The sequence below is a fragment of the Nicotiana tomentosiformis genome, chromosome 12 (assembly GCF_000390325.3).
Source record: "Nicotiana tomentosiformis chromosome 12, ASM39032v3, whole genome shotgun sequence".
Classification (NCBI taxonomy): Eukaryota; Viridiplantae; Streptophyta; class Magnoliopsida; order Solanales; family Solanaceae; genus Nicotiana; species Nicotiana tomentosiformis.
This window is the reverse complement of record NC_090823.1, coordinates 84,796,767-84,818,765: the sequence shown is the minus strand read 5'-3', so window position 1 is coordinate 84,818,765 and position 21,999 is coordinate 84,796,767. Positions and strand designations below refer to the sequence as shown.

Here is a 21,999-nt window from a genome sequence, read left to right as displayed (position 1 = left end):
TAGGTTTATTGAATTCTTAAAATTTGGTTGCAAAGCGATGTAAGTATCGTGATTAACCTTGACTTGAGGGAATAAAACCCTTGAATTATTTACTACGTGAGTTTCATGTGTAACGATGTATAGGCAAGGTGACGAGTGCCTATACTTTGTCAAATTAATTGGTTGCTTAATTATTTAAAACATCTTAAATTATTTAAGACACGAATTAATTGTTATAGTAATTGTTTTTCTCATATTTCTTGTCATATATTAATTCTTGAATTCCTGCAATTATTGTTACATGCTTATTTGATTTATGTGTCTTAATTGCTACTTGACCTTTAGCATATTAAATATTAAACTGCCTATTTTCTCCCTGATTTTCATAATTAATTGTCACTACTTGTCATTGTTTGTTTCATAAATAAATTATAATTATTGTATGCCTTGATGCTTAATAGTTTCTTATTGAACGTGGTATTTATTAGAGTATTTCTATTACATTTAATAGGTGTGTATATATATGGGGGATCGGGTTGCACGCCGCAACAGATTTATTTAAAGTTTATATGGGGAACCGGGTCGTACGCCGCAACAAACTTATTTAAAGTCTATATTGGGGGATCGGGTTGTACGCCGCAACAGACTTATTTAAAGTTTATATTGGGGGAACGGGTTGCACGCCGCAATGGAAACAATTTGAGGGATTGTGACTCCTACTACTATTGCTACTGCTGCTACTACTACTACTACTACTGCTACTACTACTACTACTGCTACTACTACTACTACTACTACTACTGCTACTACTGCTACTGCTACTGCTACTGCTACTGCTACTGCTACTGCTACTACTACTACTACTACTACTGCTGCTACTGCTACTGCTACTGCTACTGCTACTGTTACTGCTACTGCTACTGCTACTGCTACTGCTACTGCTACTGCTACTGCTGCTACTGCTGCTGCAGCTGCAGCTGCTGCTGCTGCTGCGGCTATTGCTGCTACTGCTGCTGCTATTGCTGCTCCTACTGCTGCTACTACTACTACTGCTATTGCTGCTACTACTATTGCTGCTACTACTACTGCTGCTACTGCTACTGCTACTACTGCTACTACTACTACTACTACTGCTGCTGCTACTACTTCTACAACTACCACTACTACTATCACTATCACTACCACTATCACTATCACTACTGCTAGTAGTAGTGCTGCTACTACTGCTACTAGTAATAGTAGTAGTAGTAGTAGTAGTGGTAGTAGTAGTGCTGCTACGACTATTGCTGCTACTACTACTACTGTAGCTACTACTACTACTACTACCACTACTACTGTTGCTACTACTACTGCTACTGCTACTGCTACTGTTACTACTAGTAGCTACTACTATAATTACCACTATCACTATCACTACCACTACCACTATCACTACCACTACTGCTAGTAGTAGTGCTGCTACTACTACTACTGCTATCACTATCACTACCACTACCACTAGTAATAGTAGTAGTAATACTGCTACTACTGCTGCCACCGCTACTGCACCACCACCACCACCACCAACTTCGACTACCACTACTGCAACTCCTACTACTGCTGTTGTTGCTGCTGCTACCACCACTACTAACCACCACTACTATCACTATCACCACCACTACTACTACTACTACTACCACTACTATCACTACTATCACTACGACCACTACTACCACTATGACTACTACCACTACTACTACCACTGTTGCCACCACTGCTGCTACCACTACTGCCACCACTGCTGCTACTGCTGCTGCTGCTGCTACTACTACTACTGCTGTTGTTGTTGTTGTTGTTGTTGCTGCTGCTACTGCTACTCCTGCTGGTACTACTGCTACTGCTACTGCTACTACTATTGCTACTGCTACTGCTACTGCTACTGCTACTACTACTGCTGCTGCTACTACTACTACGACTACTACTATTACTATTACTGCTGCTACTACTACTACTGCTGCTGCTACTGCTACTACTGCTATTGCTACTACTACTGTTATTACTACTACTACTGCTACTACTACTGTTACTGCTACTGCTACTACTACTACTGCTATTACTACTACTACTACTGCTATTACTACTACTACTACTACTACTACTGTTACTACTACTACTACTACTACTCTACTGTTGCTACTGCTACTAATGCTACTACTACTGCAACTACTACTACTACTACTACTACTGCTGCTACCACTATTGTTACTGCTACCATCATTATAACTGCTACCACTATCACTATCACTACCACTACTACTAGTACTACTGCTACTACTACTATCACTACTACTACTACTATCACTAACACTATCACTACCACTACTAGTACTACTACTACTGCTACTACTACTACTACTGTTACCACTACTACTGCTATCATCATTATTATTGCTACCACCATTATTACCGCTACCACTACTACTAGTACTACTACTACTACTATCACTACTACTATTACTATTACCACTATCACTACTATCACTATCACTACTATTACTACCACTACTACTACTACTATCACTATTACTACTACTATTAATACTACTACTACTACTATTACTACTACTGTTGCTACTGTTGCTACTACTACTGCTACTACTATTACTACTGTTACTACTGCTCCTCCTGCTATTACTGCTGCTACTGCTACTACTACTGCTGCTGCTACTACAACTGCTGCTACTGCTATTGCTACTGCTGCTGCTACTATTGCTACTACTGCTGCTACTACTACTGCTATTACTACTGCTGTTGCTACTGCTACTACTGCTGCTACTGCTACTACTACTTCTACTGCTATTGCTACTGCTACTGCTGCTGCTGCTACTACTACTACTGCTGCTACTATTGCTACTACTACATTTACTACTACTGTTACTACTGCTACTATTACTGCTACTACTACTACTGCTACTACTGCTGCTGCTGCTGCTACTACTACTACTGCTACTACTACTACTTCTATTACTACTACTGCTGCTACTACTACTACTACTATTACTACTACTGCTACCACTACTACTGCTACTATCACTACTACTACTACTATCACTACCCCTACTACCACTACTACCACTACTAGCACTATTACTATAACTATCACTATCACTACCACTACTATTATCACTACCATTACCACTACCACTACTACTATTACTACTATCACTACCACTACCACTGCTACGACTACTACCACTACCACTATAATATCATTACTACTGCTACTACTACTATTACTATCACTACTGCTAATGCTACTGCTACTGCTACTGCTGCTACTACTACTACTACTACTACTACTACTACTACTACTACTACTACTACTACTACTACTACTACTACTGCTACTGCTACCACTACCACTACGACTACCACTATCACTACGACTACGACTATCACTACCACTACCATTACTACCACTACTATCACTACTACCACTATCACTATCACTACCATTACTATCACTACTACCACTATTACTACTACTACTACTACTACTACTACTACTATTACTACTACTACCATCACTATCACTACTACTACTATTACTACTACTACCATCACTATCACTACTACTACTACTACTGTAGCTATCACTACCACTACTATTGCTACCACTACCACTGCAACTGCTACTACTCCATCTACTACTACTACTGCTACCACTATTGCAACCACTACTACTGCTGCTGCTGTTGCCGCCGCCGATGCTGCTGTTACTGCTGCTACACTACCATTACCATAACTACTATCACTATCACTACTACTACAACTACCACTACTATCACTACTATTACTACCACTACTACTACTACTACTATCATTACTACTACTACTACTACTATCACTATCACTACCACTACTACTACTACCACTACTATTACTACTATTACTATCACTACCACTACTATTATCACTATCATTACCACTATCACTACTACTACTACTACTACTACTACTACTACTACTACTATCACTACCACTACTACTACCACTACTACCAGTACTACTACTAACACTACTACTACCACTACTATCACTACCACTATCACTACTACTACTACTACTATTATTATTACTACTACTACTATTACTACTACTACTACCATCACTACTACCACTGCTACTGCCGTTGCTGCTGCTGCTGCTGCCGCTACCGCCGCCGCCACTACCACTACCACTACTGCTACTACTGCCGCTGTTGCTACCGCTGATGCCGCTGCTGCTGCCACTGCCGCTGCTGTCGCCGCCGCTGCCGCTGCAACACTACTACTACCACTACCACTATCACTACCACTACTACCACTACTATCACTACTATCACTACTACTACTACTATCACCACTACTATCACTACCACTACCACTATCACTACCACTACCACTACCACTACTCATATCACTACTACTACTACCATCACTACTATCACTATCATTACTACTACAACTATCACTACTCCTACCACTATTACTACTACTACTACTACTATCACTACTACCAGTACTACTACTACCATTACTACTATCACTATCACTACCACTACTACTATCACTACTACTACTATCACTACTACCAATACTACTACTACTACCGCTACTACTATCACTACTACTGTCGCCGCCGCTGCCGCCGCCGTTGCTACTGCCGCTGCTGTCGCTGCTGATGCTGCTGATGCGGCCGCCGCTGCCGCTGCCGCTGCTGTTGCTGCTGCTACTACGACTACTATTACTACCACTACAACTATCACTACTACCACTACAACTACCACTACTATCACTATTACTACCACTACTACTACCACTACTACGACCACTACTACCATCACTACTACTGCTACTACTACTGCTACTGCTATCACTACCACTACTACTGCTACCACTACTATTACTACTGCTACCACTACTACTACTGCTAACCCTGCTACTACTGTTACTGTTGCTGCTGCTACTACTGCTACTGCTGCTGCTACTATTATTACCGCCGCCGCCGCTGCTACTGCTGCTACACTACCACTACTACCACTATCACTATTACCACTACTACCACTACTACCACTACCACTATCACTATCACTACCACTACCACTACCACTACCGCTATCACTACTACTACCGCCACTACTACTACTACTACTACTACCATCACCACCACTACCACTACCACTACCACCACCACCACTACTACTACCACTATCACCACCACTACTATCACTACTACTATCAGTACTACTACCACCACTACTACTATCACTACTACCACTATTACTACTATCACTACCACTACCACTATCACTACTACTATCACTACTACGAGTACTACTACTACCACTACTACCACTACTATCACTATTACTATCACCACTACTACTACCACCACTACTACTACTATCACTACTATTATTACTACTACTACTATCACTACTACTACTACTGCTACCACTGCTACTCCTACTACTGCTGCTAGTATTATTATTATTATTGTTATTATTGTTATTGTTATTATTAATTATAGTTATTATTGTTGTTGTTGTTGTTCTTGTTGTTGTTCTTGTTGTTCTTGTTCTTGTTCTTGTTATTGTTATTGTTGTTGTTATTGTTATTATTACTATTACTGTTATTATTACTATTACTATTATTATTATTATTATTATTATTATTATTATTATTATTATTACTATTGCTTATTATTATTGTTGTTGTTATTGTTATTGTTGTTGTTATTATTGTTGTTGTTATTGTTATTATTGTTGTTGTTCTTATTGTTATTGTTGTTGTTGTTGTTGTTATTGTTGTTATTTTTATTATTATTGTTATTGTTATTGTTATTAGTATTATTATTACTATTATTACTATTACTATTATTATTACTATTACTACTACTACTACTACTACTACTACTATTATTATTATTATTATTACTATTACAATTATTACTATTATTATTATTATTATTATTATTATTATTACTATTATTGTTGTTATTATTGTTATTATTGTTATTATTATTGTTGTTATTATTGTTATTATTGTTGTTATTATTATTGTTGTTATTATTGTTCTTGTTATTGTTGTTATTATTGTTATTATTGTTGTTATTATTGTTCTTCTTATTGTTGTTGTTATTATTGTTGTTGTTATTATTATTGTTATTGTTATTATTATTCTTCTTGTTATTGTTGTTATTGTTGTTGTTATTATTGTTGTTGTTCTTGTTATTGTTGTTGTTATTGTTATTGTTATTGTTGTTTTTGTTGTTGTTATTATTGTTGTTATTATTATTGTTATTATTATCATTATGATTATTATTATTATTATTATTATTATTATTATTATTATTATTATTATTATTATTATTATTATTATTATTATTATTATTATTATTATTATTACTACTATTGCTTATTATTATTGTTGTTGTTATTGTTATTGTTGTTGTTATTATTGTTGTTGTTATTGTTATTATTGTTGTTGTTGTTGTTGTTATTATTGTTGTTCTTATTGTTATTGTTGTTGTTGTTATTATTCTTATTGTTATTATTGATGTTGTTGTTGTTATTATTGTTATTGTTATTATTGTTATTATTGTTGTTATTATTATTGTTATTATTATTGTTATTATTGCAACATATAATTACTTATTATTATTATTATTATTATTATTATTATTATTATTATTATTATTATTATTATTATTATTATTATTATTATTGCGTACAAGTTAATGTAAGCGACCTGCCTTAACCTCGTCACTACATCGTCGAGGTTAGGCTCGGCACTTACCAGTACATGGGATCGATTGTACTGATACTACACTTTGCACTTCTTGTGCAGATTTCGGAGTTGGTCCCAGCGGCGTACCATAGACTTGCACGGATTTCAGCTACCCAGAGGAGACTTGAGGTATAACTGCGCAGCGTCCGCAGTTCTAAAGTCCCCGTCTACTTTACTTTAGTTGTGTGTTTGCTTTCAGACAACTTTATTTTATTCAGGCCCTTATTTGTATCATTCTAGAAGCTCGTGCACTTGTGACTCCAGTTCTGGGATGGTATTTAGCCATCGCTATTATTATGGATTATTCACTACATTTCAGACTTTACTTCCGTATTTGTTTCTTTGTTATTAATTAATTTAAAATTATTTTAAAATGGCTAATATTCTTCTAACGTTGGCTTGCCTGGCAAGTGAAATGTTAGGCGCCATCACGATCCCGAAGGTGGGAATTTGGATCGTGACAGTTGGTATTAGAGCATTAGGTTACATAGGTCTCACGAGTCACGAGCAAGCTTAGTAGAGTCTTAAGGATCGGTACGGAGACGTCTGTACTTATCTCTCAGAGGCTCTGAAGTTTAGGAACAATATCACTTATTTCTTATCATGCCGTGCGGTTTTATTCTATCATCGATAATTGAACCATTCTATTCTTATTCTCTCAGAGATGGCAAGAAAATGTAATACATCTATCGACGGACAGGGACCAGAGCCCCCGGTGGCAACTATGGCCAGGGGAATAGGTCGAGGCCGAGGTCGTGCTAGAGGCCGAGGTAGAGGTAGAGCTCAGTCTAAAGCTCGAGCAGCCGCACCTGTTGTAGAACCTCAGGTGGATCTTTGGGAGGACGTTCCAGTTTAGACTGTACCAGTTGGACCAATTCAGGTCCCGGAAGGATTCATAGCTACTCTAGTGCTTCAGGACGCTCTAGTCCGTTTGGTAAGTCTTATGGAGGGCGTGGCCCAGAATGATACATTTCCAGTGGTACCAGTTGTCTCATAGATTGGGGGAGGAGCACAAACTCCCACTACTCCCGCTCCGGAGCAGATGGCTCCCCAGAATCAGGCTCCCGCAGCCCCGCCAGTTGGGGTAGTTCAGCCAGTTGTTACGGCACAGACTGGTGATAGGCCCGCCATGTCTTTTGAGTCCTTATTGAGACTGGATAAGTTTACTAAGCTCTTTCCAGTTCACTTCAGTGGTACACCTTCTGAGGACCCCCAGGACTATCTTGACCGTTGCCATGAGGTGATGTGGAACATGGGTATAGTTGAGACCAATGGGGTCGATTTTGCTGTATTTCAGATGACGGGTTCTGCCAAGAGATGGTGGAGAGATTATACATTTACCAAACCAGTTGGATCGCCTGCATTGACCTGGGAGCAGTTCTCACGGCTATTTGTAGAGAAGTTCCTCCCTATCACATTGAGAGAGGATTATCATAGGTAATTTGAGCGTCTACAGCAGGGAAGTATGATTGTTACTCAGTATGAGTCCCGTTTTGTGGATCTAGCCCGTCATGCTCTCCTTTTACTTCCTACCGAGGGAGAGAGAGTGAGGAGGTTTATTGAGGGACCTACTTACCCTATTAGGCTTCATATGGCCAAGGAGATCGGGAGTGAGATTTCCTTTCAGGCAGCTGCTAATGTCGCGAGGAGCATCGAGATGGTTCTTGTACAGGAGAGAGGGTAGAGGTCTGATAAGAGTCCTTGTCAGTTCGGTGGTTTAAGTGGTGCCTCGTCTGGAGGCAGGGGTCATTTTGGTAGAGGTCATCCTCCCAGACCATTTTATTCAGCACTTCAGGCATCTCCCGGTGCTTCAAGGAGTCACGGTCCTATTATGCCTTACTCTGGGCAGCCAACATTTAGTGTACCTTCATCTCCTATCAGTGCACCACCACTCCAGAGTCACTACAGTGGTTATCCGGCCCATTCGGGTCAACTTCCGCTTCAGCAGCCACGACATCAGGATGGGTGTTATGAGTGTGGGAACATTGGCCACATCAGGAGGTATTGCCCTAGGTTGTCGAGTAACAGATCTTAGCAGGATTTTGGTGCCATCATACCAACACCGGTTGCTTCACCGCCTGCTCAGCCAGCTAGAGGTAGGGGTCAGGCAGCTAGAGGTGGAGGTCAGGCCATTAGAGGTGGAGGTCAGGCCATTAGAGGTGGAGGCCAGCCAGTTAGAAGCCATCCCAAAGACGCAGTTCAGAGTGGTGGGGACCAACCCCGATTTTATGCTTTTCTAGCTAGGCTTGATGCCGAGTTATCCGATGCCATGATCACAGGTATTATTCCAGCTTGCCATAGAGATGCTTCAGTTCTATTTGATCCAGGATCTACTTATTCCTATATGTCCTCCTATTTTACTTCATATTTGGTTGTGCTTCATAGTTCTTTGAGTGCTTCTGTGTGTGTATCTACACCGGTGGGAGACTCTGTTGTAGTAGATCATGTCTATCGTTCGTGTATAGTTACTATTGGTAGTCTTGAGACTAGTGTGGATCTTTTACTTCTTGATATGGTAGATTTTGATGTCATCATTGGGTATGGATTGCATGTCACCTTATCATGCTATATTGGATTGTCATGTCAAGACGGTGACCCTAGCCATGCCGGGGTTACCTCGGTTAGAGTGGAAAGGAACTCCTGGTCATTCTACCAGCAAGATTATTTATTATATGAAAGCTCGGCGCATGGTTGAGAAGGGGTGTCTAGACTATTTGGCTTATATTCGTGATCCCAATGCGGATGTTCCTTCTATGGACTCAGTACCAGTTGTACGTGAATTTCCAGAAGTATTCCCTGTAGATTTGCTGGGGATGCCACCCGACAGAGATATTGATTTTTGTATTGATTTAGCTCCGGGCAGTCAGCCCATTTCTATCCCACCATATTGTATGGCCCCACCAGAGTTGAAAGAATTGAAGGAGCAGTTACAAGACTTGCTTGATAAGGTATTCATTAGACCTAGTGTCTCGCCCTGGGGTGCACCAGTATTATGTGTAAAGAAGAAAGATGGTTCAATGCGAATATGTATAGATTATCTGCAGTTGAACAAGGCTACTATCAAGAACAAGTATCTACTGCCAAGAATTGATGACTTATTCGATCAGCTTCAGGGTGCCAAGGTGTTTTCAAAGATCGACTTGAGGTCTGGTTACCATCAGTTGAAGATTAGGGTATCTGATGTCCCTAAGACAACTTTTCGAACTCGGTATGCATATTATGAATTCCTAGGAATGTCATTTGGGTTGACAAATGCCCCAGCATCATTTATGTATTTGATGAATCGGGTGTTCAAACCCTATTTGGATTCTTTTGTGGTTGTATTCATTGATGATATCTTGATTTACTCCAGCAGTCGAGAGGAGCATGAGCGGCATCTTCGGAGTGTGCTTCAAACTTTGAAGAATAATCAGTTATATGCTAAATTTTCAAAATGCGAGTTTTGGTTAAACTCAGTTGCCTTTTTGGGGCATGTTGTATCGGCAGAAGGCATAAAGGTAGATTCTAAGAAGATTGAGGCTGTTCAGAATTGTCCTAGACCTACTTCAGTTACAGACATCCAGAGTTTCCTGGGTTTAGCAGGTTATTATCGTCGGTTCGTGGAAGGGTTTTCATCTATAGCAAGCCCATTGACCAGACTGACCCAGAAAGGTGTCCCATTCAGATGGTCAGACGAGTGTGAGTTGAGCTTTCAGAAGCTCAAGACTGCTTTGACTACAGCGCCAGTGTTGGTATTACCCACAGGTTCAGGATCTTATACGGTATATTGTGATGCATCTCGCGTTGGGCTTGATGCAGTATTGATGCAAGATGGCAAGGTGATTGCATATGCATCGCGATAGTTAAAAGTTCACGAGAAGAATTATCCTATTCATGACTTAGAATTGGTAGCCATTGTTCACGAGAAGAATTATCCTCTACGATGTCTCGTATGAGGTATTTACTGATCATCGTAGCCTTCAGTATCTGTTCAAATAAAAAGATCTCAATTTGAGGCAGAGAAGATGGTTAGAGTTGTTGAAAGACTATGATATCACCATTGTGTATCACCCCGGAAAGGCTAATGTGGTGGCCGATGCTTTGAGTAGAAAGGTTGTGAGTATGGGCAGTCTTGCATATATTCCGGTGGGTGAGAGACCATTAGCTGCAGATGTTCAGACTTTGGCTAATCAGTTTGTGAGGTTAGATATTTTAGAACCCAGTCGGGTTCTAGCTTACACAATTGCTCGGTCTTCTTTATATGAGTGCATCAGAGAGCGGCAATATGATGATCCTCATTTACTTTTCCTCAAGGACACGGTGCGGCATGATAATGCCAAACAGGTTTTTGTGAGGGAAGATGGAGTTCTGCGAATGCAGGGTCATATTTGTGTGCCTAATGTGGATGGGATTCGTGAATTAATTCTAGAAGAGGCCCACAGTTCCAGGTATTCTATTCATCCAGGCGCCGCCAAAATGTATCAAGATTTGCGGCAACATTATTGGTGGAGGAGAATGAAGAAGGATATAGTTGCATATGTAGCTCAGTATCTGAATTGTCAGCAATTTAAGTATGAGCATTAGAGACCTGGTGGTTTGCTTCAGAAGTTAGAAATTTTTGAGTGAAAGTGGGAGCGTATCACTATGGATTTTGTTGTTGGGCTCCCACAGACTCAGAGAAAATTTGACGCATTTTGGGTCATTGTGGACAGGTTGACCAAGTCAGCACATTTCATTCTAGTGGCAGTTACTTTTTCTTCAGAGCAATTAGCTGAAATTTACATTCGTGAGATTGTCCACCTTCACGGTGTGCCAGTGTCTATTATCTCAAACCGAGGTACGCAGTTTACCTCATACTTCTAGAGGGCTGTACAGCATGAGTTAGGCACGCGGGTTGAGTTGAGTACAACATTTCATCTATAGACAGATGGACAGTCAGAGCGCACTATTCAGATGTTGGAAGATATGCTACGCGCTTGTGTTATAGACTTTGGAGGTTCTTGGGATCAGTTCTTGCCACTTGCGGAGTTTGCCAATAATAATAGCTACCAGTCGAGCATTCAGATGGCTCCATATGAAGCATTATATGGAAGGCAATGCCGTTTGCCAGTTGGCTGGTTTGAACCGGGAAAGGCTCGGTTATTGGGTACGAATTGGTACAGGATGCCTTGGATAAGGTCAAAATTATTCAGGATCGACTTCCCACAACTCAGTCTAGGCAAAAGAGTTATGCCGATCGTAAGGTTCGTGATATTGCATTCATGGTTGGAGAAAGAGTATTGCTCCGAGTTTCACCTATGAAAGGTGTAATGAGGTTTGAGAAGAAGGGCAAGTTGAGCCCTAGGTATATAGGACCCTTCGAAATTCTTGAAAGGGTGGGTGAAGTAGCCTACAGGCTTGCATTACCACCTAGTTTATCAACGGTTCATCTGGTGTTCCATGTGTCTATGCTCCGAAAATATCACGGTGATCCATCCCATGTGTTAGATTTCAGCTCAGTCCAATTGGACAAAGATTTGACGTATGAAGAGGAGTCAACAACTATTCTTGCCAGGCATGTCAGACAGTTGAGGTCTAAGAGTTACCCTTCAGTTCGAGTGTAATGGAGAGGTCAGTCGGTAGAAGTATCTACTTGGGAGTCCGAGTCGGACATGCAGAGTAAATATCCACACCTTTTTACCAGCTCAGATACTTTTTCTAACTCCGTTCGAGGACGAACGTTTGTTTTAGAGGTGGAGAATGTAATGACCCAAAAGGTCATCTTTAAATTAATAATTATTTCTGTGATCTAAGACCTCGAAAAGCACTATTTATCATTCTTCGGCTTATGTGCACAGTCTGTATAATGTTTTAGAAAGTTTTATATGAAAAATTGATTAAAATGTGAAATAGAGCCTTAAAACTCAATTGAGTTGACTTTGGTCAATATTCTGAGCAAACGGACTCGGATCAGTATTTTGATAGTTCCGGTAGATCCGTATCATAATTTGGGACTTGGGCGTATGCCTGAAATTTAATTTGGAGGTTCCTAGCTTGAATTATCGCCAGCTGGCGAAAACTAGAAGCCTAAAGGCTTAAAGATTTCAAAGTTTGATTACAAATTTACTTTTATTGATATCGGGGTCGGATTCGAGTTCTGAAATTTTTTATAGGTCCGTTATGTCATTTATGACTTGTATGTTGAATTTGGTGAGAAACAGAGTTGATTTGACATGATTCGAACATTCGGTTGTGAAAATAGAAGTTTTAAACCTTTCTTAAAAATTTCATTTGATTTGGTGTCTGATTCGTAATTCTAGGTGTTAAATTGGTATTTTGATCGCGCGAGTGAGTTCGTATGAGATTTTTGGACTTGTGTGCATGTTTGGTTTGGAGCCCCGAGGGCTCGGGTGAGTTTCGGATAGCCTACAGACCATTTGAACTTTGAGAAAAAAATCTGGTTTTTAGCTTCTGCTATCATCTGGTGCATTGTATTTTGCGTTCGTGACCGAGGGCACGCGTTCGCGAAGGGTCGAAGTGCAAAGCTTCGCGTTCGGGATCGAAGCCTCGCGTTCGCGAAGAGGGAATGAGGCAGAAGATGAAGCACCAAAATTGTGCTACGCGATCGCACAAGTCAGTACGCGATCGTGTAAGGTTGAGAAAATGTTCTCTGCGATCGCATGGCCATTTATGCGATCGCGTAGAGTTAAAATTCCGGGCAACCAAAACATGATTCGCGATCGCAAAGAATTATCTGCGATCGTGAAGAGTAAAATGGACCTGGGCAAAAGTTGTTCTACGCGATCGCGAATGAAGTTCCGCGATCGCGATGAGTAAAAATCTGGGCAAACAGAACTTAAGTTCTGAAAATGGGATTTCGACCCATTTTCCACCATTTTCAATTTTGAGCTCGGGTAAGACGATTTTTGGGCAATTTTACGGGAAAATAATGGAGTAAGTATTCCTTATCCTATATTGATTATATTTCATGATTCCATACTCATTTATATCATGAATCCGTGAATTTATGGAAGACAAATCAGATTTTTTTAATAAAATCTTCCAAAATTGTAAAATGAAGATTTGAAAGCTAATCCGATGTCGGAATTCGATAATTTTTGTATGGTTAAACTCGTATCGGAACGGGTGTTCGGATTTCGTGAGTTCTTTCGGGATTCGAGATGTGGGCTCCACTGTTAATTTTTAAAATAAATTTTAGATTTTTATCCGGAAAATTTGTAAATTCATATGGAATTAATTCCTACGATTTGTATTGAATATATTGAATTGTTTATGACTAGATTTGGGAATTTCGGACAGGAATTCGCGAGGTAAAGGTTTATTGGATTCTTGAAATTTGGTTGCAAAGCGAGGTAAGTATCGTGGTTAATCTTGACTTGAGGGAATAAAACCCTTGAATTATTTACTACGTGAGTTTCATGTGTAACGATGTATAAGCAAGGTGACGAGTACCTATACTTTGTCAAATTAATTGGTTGCTTAATTATTTAAAATATCTTAAATTGTTTAAGACACGAATTAATTATTATAGTAATTGTTTCTCTCATATTTCTTGTCATATATTAATTCTTGAATTCCTGCAATTATTGTTACATGCTTATTTGATTTATGTGTCTTAATTGCTACTTGACCTTTAGCATATTAAATATTAAACTGCATATTTTCTCCTTGATTTTCATAATTAATTGTCACTTGTCATTGTTTGTTTCATAAATAAATTATAATTATTGTATGCCTTGATGCTTAATAGTTTTCTTATTGAACGTGGTATTTATTAGAGTATTTCTATTACATTTAATAGTTGTGTATATATATATGGGGGATCGGGTTGCATGCCGCAACAGATTTATTTAAAGTTTATATGGGGGAACGAGTTGCACGCCGCAACAAGCTTATTTAAAGTCAATATTGGGGGATCGGGTTGTACGCCGCAACAAACTTATTTAAAGTTTATATTGGGGGAACGGGTTGCATGCCGCAATGGAAACAGGTTGAGGGATTGTGACTGTTGAATTGATTTCAATTATTAAAATTATTTACTAGTCTTACTACTATTCACGTCATTATTATTATTATTATTATTATTATTATTATTATTATTATTATTATTAATTATTATTATTATTATTATTATTATTATTATTATTATTATTATTATTATTATTATTATTACGTACAGGTTAATGTAAGCGACCTGCCTTAGCCTCGTCACTACTTCGTCTAGGTTAGGCTCGGCACTTACGAGTACATGGGGTCAGTTGTACTGATACTACACTCTGCACTTCTTGTGCAGATTTCGGAGTTGGTCCCAGCGGCGTACCATAGACTTGCTCGGATTTCAGCTACCCAGAGGAGACTTGAGGTATAACTGCGCAGCGTCCGCAGTTCTAAAGTCCCCATCTACTTTACTTTAGCTGTGTGTTTGCTTTTAGACAACTTTATTTTATTCAGACCCTTATCTATATCATTCTAGAAGCTCGTGCACTTGTGATTCCAGTTCTGGGATGGTATTTAGACATCGCTATTATTATGGATTATTCACTACATTTCAGATTTTACTTCCGCATTTGTTTCTTTGTTATTAATTAATTTAAAATTATTTTAAAATGGCTAATATTATTCTAACGTTGGCTTGCCTAGCAAGTGAAATGTTAGGCTCCATCACGGTACCGAAGGTGGGAATTTTGGGTCGTGACATCTTGTTTAGAATTTAGCTTTGATTGTGTTTTCTCAGACACTTGTATAGCATTTTAATTCTTAATAATATACTAACATTTTTACTGTGTTCTAACGCTCTTTTAATGGAATAAATTTATGTACCCTAAGATTATTTTTCTAACTTGAATAAGAATTTTACTCATATGATGAATTTAAAAAATAATTGAATTGGGTTCTCTTGCTAAATAATTAATTAAAAGATTTAATTATTTAATTTTAACATAAAAAATAATTTATTATATATTGATTCAGATTATAATATTAGTTCATATCTTGTTTTGAATATTTAATCTTAATTATAATTCTATCCACTATAAATTTTATTTTCAAATAGTACAAGATTGATATGACATTTCACTTTTAGATATTTACGTTTGTAAAATCATTAGTGGTATTGACTCTTACCAACCAGTTTTTTTCTCTTTCTCACACATTTATATTCTTAAATATTTTTTTATTTGTTGTTTAATAATTGGGTATTACATATTACCCGAAAAATTAATTAAAAAATATTATTTGAGTAGAAAAATAGTTCAAATATAATATAAAAATATATTATCGTGGGGGTATTTGTTTCTCAATTTCAACTTTTTATGCAGTTCATTTAATATTACTTTTATTTTTTCTTAGTATTGGACATTATGGAGTGGTAATGTATTGCTAATACGGAGGATTCTTATGAAATTAATTTTATTAAACCTTCCTACATATTTTTAATAATAATTTAATAGATAAATTTTATTAATTTTAAAATCTTAAATATTAAAAATTAGCATAGAATGTACTGTAGTCCAAAAAATAGGTTATTGCAGTTATGTCATCTTCCTATGAGTTCTTCCGTTTAATAATTTAGGGCTATTTTGGTATATTAATATTGTATTTATGCTTTTATAATAATATAGGCTCTCCTTTTTCTAAATGAATTTGGACAATATAATACATTCTCAAGTGATAATAGAAATTAATAGGACATTATAATACGACATTATAGTAATAATGAATTTGGACTAAAGATATTTATTTGGACTAAGTGATAATGAATTTGGACAATATAGTAATAGGACATTATAATACGTTTTCAAATTAAATTAATAATAGAAATTTTTAAGAAGTATATCCTAAAAGTAATAGGATTACATGACTAAAGATATTTATTTGTTCAACTTTATATGAATTTGACAGTCCGAAAATAATTATACTAATATAATTTCTAAAGGTAATCATGTAAAATTATTAACGTATAGTATTATGTCCTAAAACTAATACTTTTAAAAAAAGCCATTTTAAAAATAAGTTGACAAGCTATAAAGGTGTGGGCAATGGCATGCTATGCTTATTACACCAACTCACCCGCAAGGATACAATACAACACATGGCAGCACTACCCTGCCCTTAGGGCTGCCATGCATTCAGTCTCGGTACCGACCGTGGCGGATGCAGTGTAGTACTATCGGATCCAATTGAACTCATAACTTTTGAAATAAAGTAAAATTTTATGTGTAAAAATTCATTAGAATTATAAAATAGTAGATATGAACCCATAAATTTAAAAGTATAATGAGTTCAATAGAAATTTTTTTAAAAGTTAAACCCATAAGATTTAAATTATGAATCCGCCTACTTAGGACACTCATAAAATTGACTCAACCTAATCTTAATGCAGGCAAACTTTGAACATGATTCAGTTCCACTCGTTACTTTAACATGTCTAGATTCAACCCATCCGATTTATTTGACACCTTTTTATTATGGGCTGATATATATGAGTATTGAAGCTAAGTATATTGACAGGGTTCTTAAAAATACATCTATTTAAGTTTTCATAATTAACTTTCAAGCCCTCGATAACCAGTCAAAGAAATAACTAGCTCTAAAAGAAGGAAAAAGGGAATATGAAATATATAAATTATGCCAGTAAATTCCAAAGCTTAACACTCTGATGGATGATTTGGTAGGAGGTATTAGAAAAAATAATACAAACATTAGCTCTATACATTACTAATATCTTGTTTGATATATTTTTTTAATTTGTATATAATTAATATTTGTATTAATTATACACCATATTTAGTATTATCCTATGTATAAGTAATGCATAGAAAATTATGATATTAGTAATATCAAGACTACTAATACATGTATTATGTTGGCTAAATATAAAATTATTCTTAAAGTTCCTTAAAACTTGAGAATATGAAAGTTATTTTTATAAACAATTATTTTTCTTAAAAATTATATAATATATTATAATTTTAATACATCATACCAAACAATAAATAAAAAATAATATCTGTATAACGAATGCATGCATTACTAATCCATGCGCCCGTCTCTCTCGGAGAGAGGAGGTCGATGCGTAAGGAAAAAGGAATGGCAAAATGGTAAAATAGAAGTTTGGTAAGGGCAGGTGAAGAAACGAAGGCTTGGGCCACACTCCAAACTCCCAAAAGCATTCCGGTTTGAAATTAATTTAGCAGTCCAAAACATAATCAAATTAAAAAGTTCTGTTAATGAAATTACAATTAAATAAAAGGGGACGAAAAATCATTTTCCGCAGTTTTACATTTCAATCCTCCTCTTTCTCTTTCTTCTCTCTTTTTAGGTCTCTCTCTCTCTCTCTCTCTCTCTAATCTTTCTCAATTTCTTCCTCTTTTCTTCACCTCTCGACTTCTCGATTTATCGCTTCGATCAAGGTATACTTTTTTGCTTTTTGATTATTTTTGGTTTTTCTTTCTCCCACAATAATTGATTTTAATTTTATGTTCTTCTCTTGTTATTTCTCTACTTTTTCTATAATTGTTTTTTAATCGGGTGATTCTAGGCCTTTTTCTGGGCTTCGAATTTGAAACTGAAGATCGGGTATATTTTTCGACTTTTATTGATTTTTTTGTTGGATTTTCTTCAATTTTCCCTTTCTTGTTTAAAATTAAGCATGTGTTCTAGCGTTTATGCGTTAAAAGAGGTATTTTTTTCCTACTTTGTTAGATTTGGATTATTATGGTTCTTTTTTTTTTGGAATGTTATGACGTGTCATTAGTTTAAAGTTTTGATTTTTAGGATATTGCTTTACAGCCCATGTGGGATAATGCTGATTTCTTGCTTCTTAGTTGAGAATTTACCATATCTTTTTTATGTGAAGTGTTGCTGCTATCTGAATCATCTAAATAACATGTGCTGCTGTGCATAAGCAGTTGAGTTCTGTGCCGAGTTGGGGTTTTATATGTTCACTTATTTGTTTTTTTTTCCTTTCATTAATCATCAATGATGACTCATCCCAATTCCCAAACTAGTTGGCTTCTACCATATGAATCATATGTATCCTTTGTGGTCAGTGGCAGAGCCACAGCCAAGGAAGGGGTTCAATTGAATCCCCTTCATTGAGTTTGCAATTTTTTACGTATACATATTAACTTTTGTATCCCCTTGTAGTGGCAAAGTTAGCTCAAAGTTTGTTTTAAGGCACAAGTTCCAATCTTTTGAATCCCCTTGTTAAAATATCATTGTCTAACAAAAGTAAGACTATTTATATCCTAACCATCAACCTACCTCTTCCGTTATCCTAAGCTCACATAGATGGAGTTGTTTATCATTCATCCTGTTAATTAAATGTTGGAGCGGAAATATTGAGACATTAATATGTGCACTTAGCCTTTTCTACTGTTTCTCTGATCTTTGTCAAAAGTGAGCGTGTCTTTTGTTTTATACTTCTTAAAGGTCTTTTTTGCATCATTTCGTTGAATTGTGCTTTGCTAAGCTTTCAGTTTCTTAGTAAGGAAATCTAGCTGGATAAACTTACTTTTTTTGGGTTTCTTTGCTAGTGTAATTGTTGATGATCTTACAATAACTACCATTCACTTCGAGGTGATAGTATGCTGAGCCAGGTTTTATCCACGCTGAGAAGTATTAAGCAGTTTAATGACATAAAGAAGTGCCCTGATCTTGGATAACCATTCATGCAAACAATAGTTGTCTTGACATCTCTGAGATCTATCTGTGCATTCAGTTGTTACGAGAAACAAATTTCTTGAATTCATGCTATATGCAATCAGAGATTAGCAACAAAAGGTTCTTTAGACTGTTTTGTATTTGTCTAGATAATCGAGTTTACTAATCATGCTCCTTTTGGTGGAAACCCTTGAATAGTTGAAATTCCATGTTGATTGACCATATTAAGTGATATGACAATGATTGAAGTGCAAGCTTTTGCTTACCACAATGGTTGCAGCGATGTTTTCCTGTCGGTCTTTTACCACTTCTGTTTTGGTGATAGCTAGGGTTTGGTTTTTTTTCCTTGAAGGAGTTAGTGTTTGCTGAACTTGTATTGTTAAACAAGAAACATAAGAATAAGTTGCCTGTCTTTCTACGCGATTCTAATTGGCTACAAGAAGAATGGGTAAGCAACATGTATTCTTTTTAATGTATGACAATTTGCTGTTACCATTGACAAGAATGGGCTGGCTATGTTAGCAAGTCAGCAGTTAGCTGAGTGAGGATGGAGCCTTGGATATCTCTGCTAGATTGGGCAGCTTAAGTATCCAGTTTGCTTGTCAGAAGTAGTTTCACCTGGATACACATAATTATATTTTGTAGGGAACTCAAATTTTGGTTGATTACAATGTAATCACAATTTTGAACTCCTATGTTCTTGCAAAGTCTAAATAAGGGTTGGTTAAATTAATTTGAAGTTTGCAGGCAACCATATCTCAGAAAGTTGAGGTATATGTGAGAAAATGTCTTGTAATGAATGCAGTTTTTGCCATCTCGTTAAGTTACATCTACTTATGGATCTTGTAGCGGTATAACAATTAGTTTTCCGGTCAAGTTTTTTTGTTTGATTGTGCTTAATATCTTTGAGAGGATATGAAGAAAAGAGAGCTGGAGTTTTCACCATTTGCCTCTAATGTCATAAGTAATTGTCTAGGTTACTGAACTAAACCCCCTATAGTGTTGACTGAGCACCAACCAAAAGGCATTGATGTTGATGACTAATTCTAGTTATTGTTGGTTGTTTGAATGTTTTCTGTTTCTTGATTGGATGTAATATTTCGGATTGCCGGCCCTGTCTGATAATTTCAGTGTTCCTTAGTTGAGGGATTTGCTTGTTCTTTTTGTTGCAATGATGGAAATTGTATATAATGAGCTTGTGTTGCAAGTGTCAGGTTAACTGCAGAAAATGGAATCTTCCAAGGAGACAGGCTGCCAAGCTCCAGAAGGCCCCATCCTTTGCATCAACAACTGTGGGTTCTTTGGTAGTGCAGCCACCATGAATATGTGCTCCAAGTGTCACAAGGACATGGTACTGAAGCAGGAACAAGCTAAATTTGCAGCTACATCAATCGAAAACATTGTAAATGGAAGCTCAAGCAGTAATGACAAAGAGCCTATTGTCACTGGTTCAATCAATGTGCAACCGGGATCAGCAGAATTAAAGGTTATCTCTACAGAAGCATCTTCTGATTTATCCTCAGGCCAGAGTTCAGAGGTGAAGCCAAAAGTGGGCCCAACTAGGTGCACTACTTGCCGCAAGCGTGTGGGCTTAACAGGGTTCAATTGCAAGTGTGGAAATCATTTCTGTGCAGCTCACCGTTATTCAGACAAGCACGACTGCCCATTTGATTATAAGAATGCTGGTCGGGATGCTATTGCTAAAGCAAATCCTGTTGTTGTAGCAGAAAAGCTAAACAAGATCTAGGAAGCCTCTATTGAATGTTATATGAACTGAAGTATGATGTTCTTGCTTTAAAATCTGTTGGTCTTGGCCTTTTGTCGTATAAGGTGTCCCTTAGATGTCAATGGTATAAGATGTCCCTGTTCAAAAATGGTATAAGTGATGAAAGTAGGGCACAATCATTATATCTCCAGTTTGTAAGTTGTTATTTTTGCTGGCTTGGTGGATATCTTCATGGACCTTGTAGTCCTTGTTCTTTCTCATCTTTATGTTCTTATTGATTTGCTGTGCAGAATGACTATCCACTCAAAAGGGGTAAAAAAAGGAAAAACAAAAAAGTCAAGCGGGTACATGTTTGTCCTTTATTCCTTTATCAATCTGCTTATGTGTTATCTGATGTTTGTGATCAATTTGCTTATGTGTTATCTGAGGAGTATTTGTTATTATCAATTAATTCATCTCAAAAGGTAGAGGAGTCGTGGATAAATAAACACCAACTCTTTTTTATTCTGATGTATTGCATTCTCTTGTGCATTAATGAATGGTTTATATGATGCTATGTATTTACTACAATTATCAAGTCAATCCATCCAGGTAGTTGAGATTGTATTAACCGAGGTGCGCAAGAACATACTATAATTTTACCACTGGCAGCTCATCCATTTTGTTGGAGATATATATATATATTTTTTTTTGGGATAACCCAAGGATAACTCTGCCTATAGATTGTGTAGTAGTAAATTGCAATGACGAGACCTAAAGACATTGGAGGTCTTTGGTTCAATCTCTCTCCCTCAAAAATGAAGCTTTCTCGGTTTTCAACATCTTTTTTTATTGCTTCTCACG

General features: G+C 37.1%; 2 protein-coding genes across 4 annotated transcripts; one reads left to right on the top strand and one right to left on the bottom strand.

Annotated features, from left to right (window-relative positions):
* Positions 1-205: 205 nt before the first annotated feature.
* On the bottom strand, positions 206-13,236 carry LOC104112388 (uncharacterized). The gene is made up of 7 exons (XM_070190869.1): positions 13,181-13,236; positions 4,935-5,474; positions 4,125-4,887; positions 3,102-3,748; positions 1,947-3,060; positions 865-1,615; positions 206-264 (listed from the first exon to the last, which is right to left on the bottom strand). The coding sequence occupies exons 1-7, from the start codon at positions 13,234-13,236 to the stop codon at positions 206-208; spliced, it is 3,930 nt and encodes a 1,309-aa protein (XP_070046970.1).
* A 4,760-nt stretch (positions 13,237-17,996) lies between these two features.
* Positions 17,997-21,416, top strand: LOC104112387 (zinc finger A20 and AN1 domain-containing stress-associated protein 8-like). Of its 3 annotated transcripts, none has more exons than XM_018776415.3 (3): positions 18,017-18,178; positions 19,934-20,071; positions 20,645-21,416. In XM_018776415.3, exon 3 carries the CDS (start codon positions 20,659-20,661, stop codon positions 21,175-21,177), a length of 519 nt encoding a protein of 172 aa, XP_018631931.1. In that variant the 5' UTR covers positions 18,017-18,178; positions 19,934-20,071; positions 20,645-20,658; the 3' UTR covers positions 21,178-21,416. The 3 variants fall into 3 exon arrangements, with proteins under 3 accessions (XP_009620573.1, XP_018631931.1, XP_009620574.1); XM_009622279.4 differs by lacking the exon at positions 19,934-20,071 and adding an exon at positions 18,307-18,344 and having other exon boundaries at positions 18,023-18,178; XM_009622278.4 differs by lacking the exon at positions 19,934-20,071 and having other exon boundaries at positions 17,997-18,178.
* Positions 21,417-21,999: the final 583 nt, after the last annotated feature.

Coding starts and splice junctions, on each gene's coding strand:
- LOC104112388 (XM_070190869.1), bottom strand. CDS start 13,236: ATGCACCAGATGATAGCAGAAGCTAAAAACCAGATTTTTTTCTCAAAG. Junction 3,061..3,101: donor GTGATAGTTATAGTAATAGT/GCTAGTAGTGGT, acceptor TAGTGATAGTAG/TAGTAGTAGTGATAGTAGCA. Junction 265..864: donor CAGTAGCAGTAGCAGTAGCA/GTAGCAGTAGCA, acceptor CAATAATTGCAG/GAATTCAAGAATTAATATAT.
- LOC104112387 (XM_009622278.4), top strand. CDS start 20,659: ATGGAATCTTCCAAGGAGACAGGCTGCCAAGCTCCAGAAGGCCCCATC.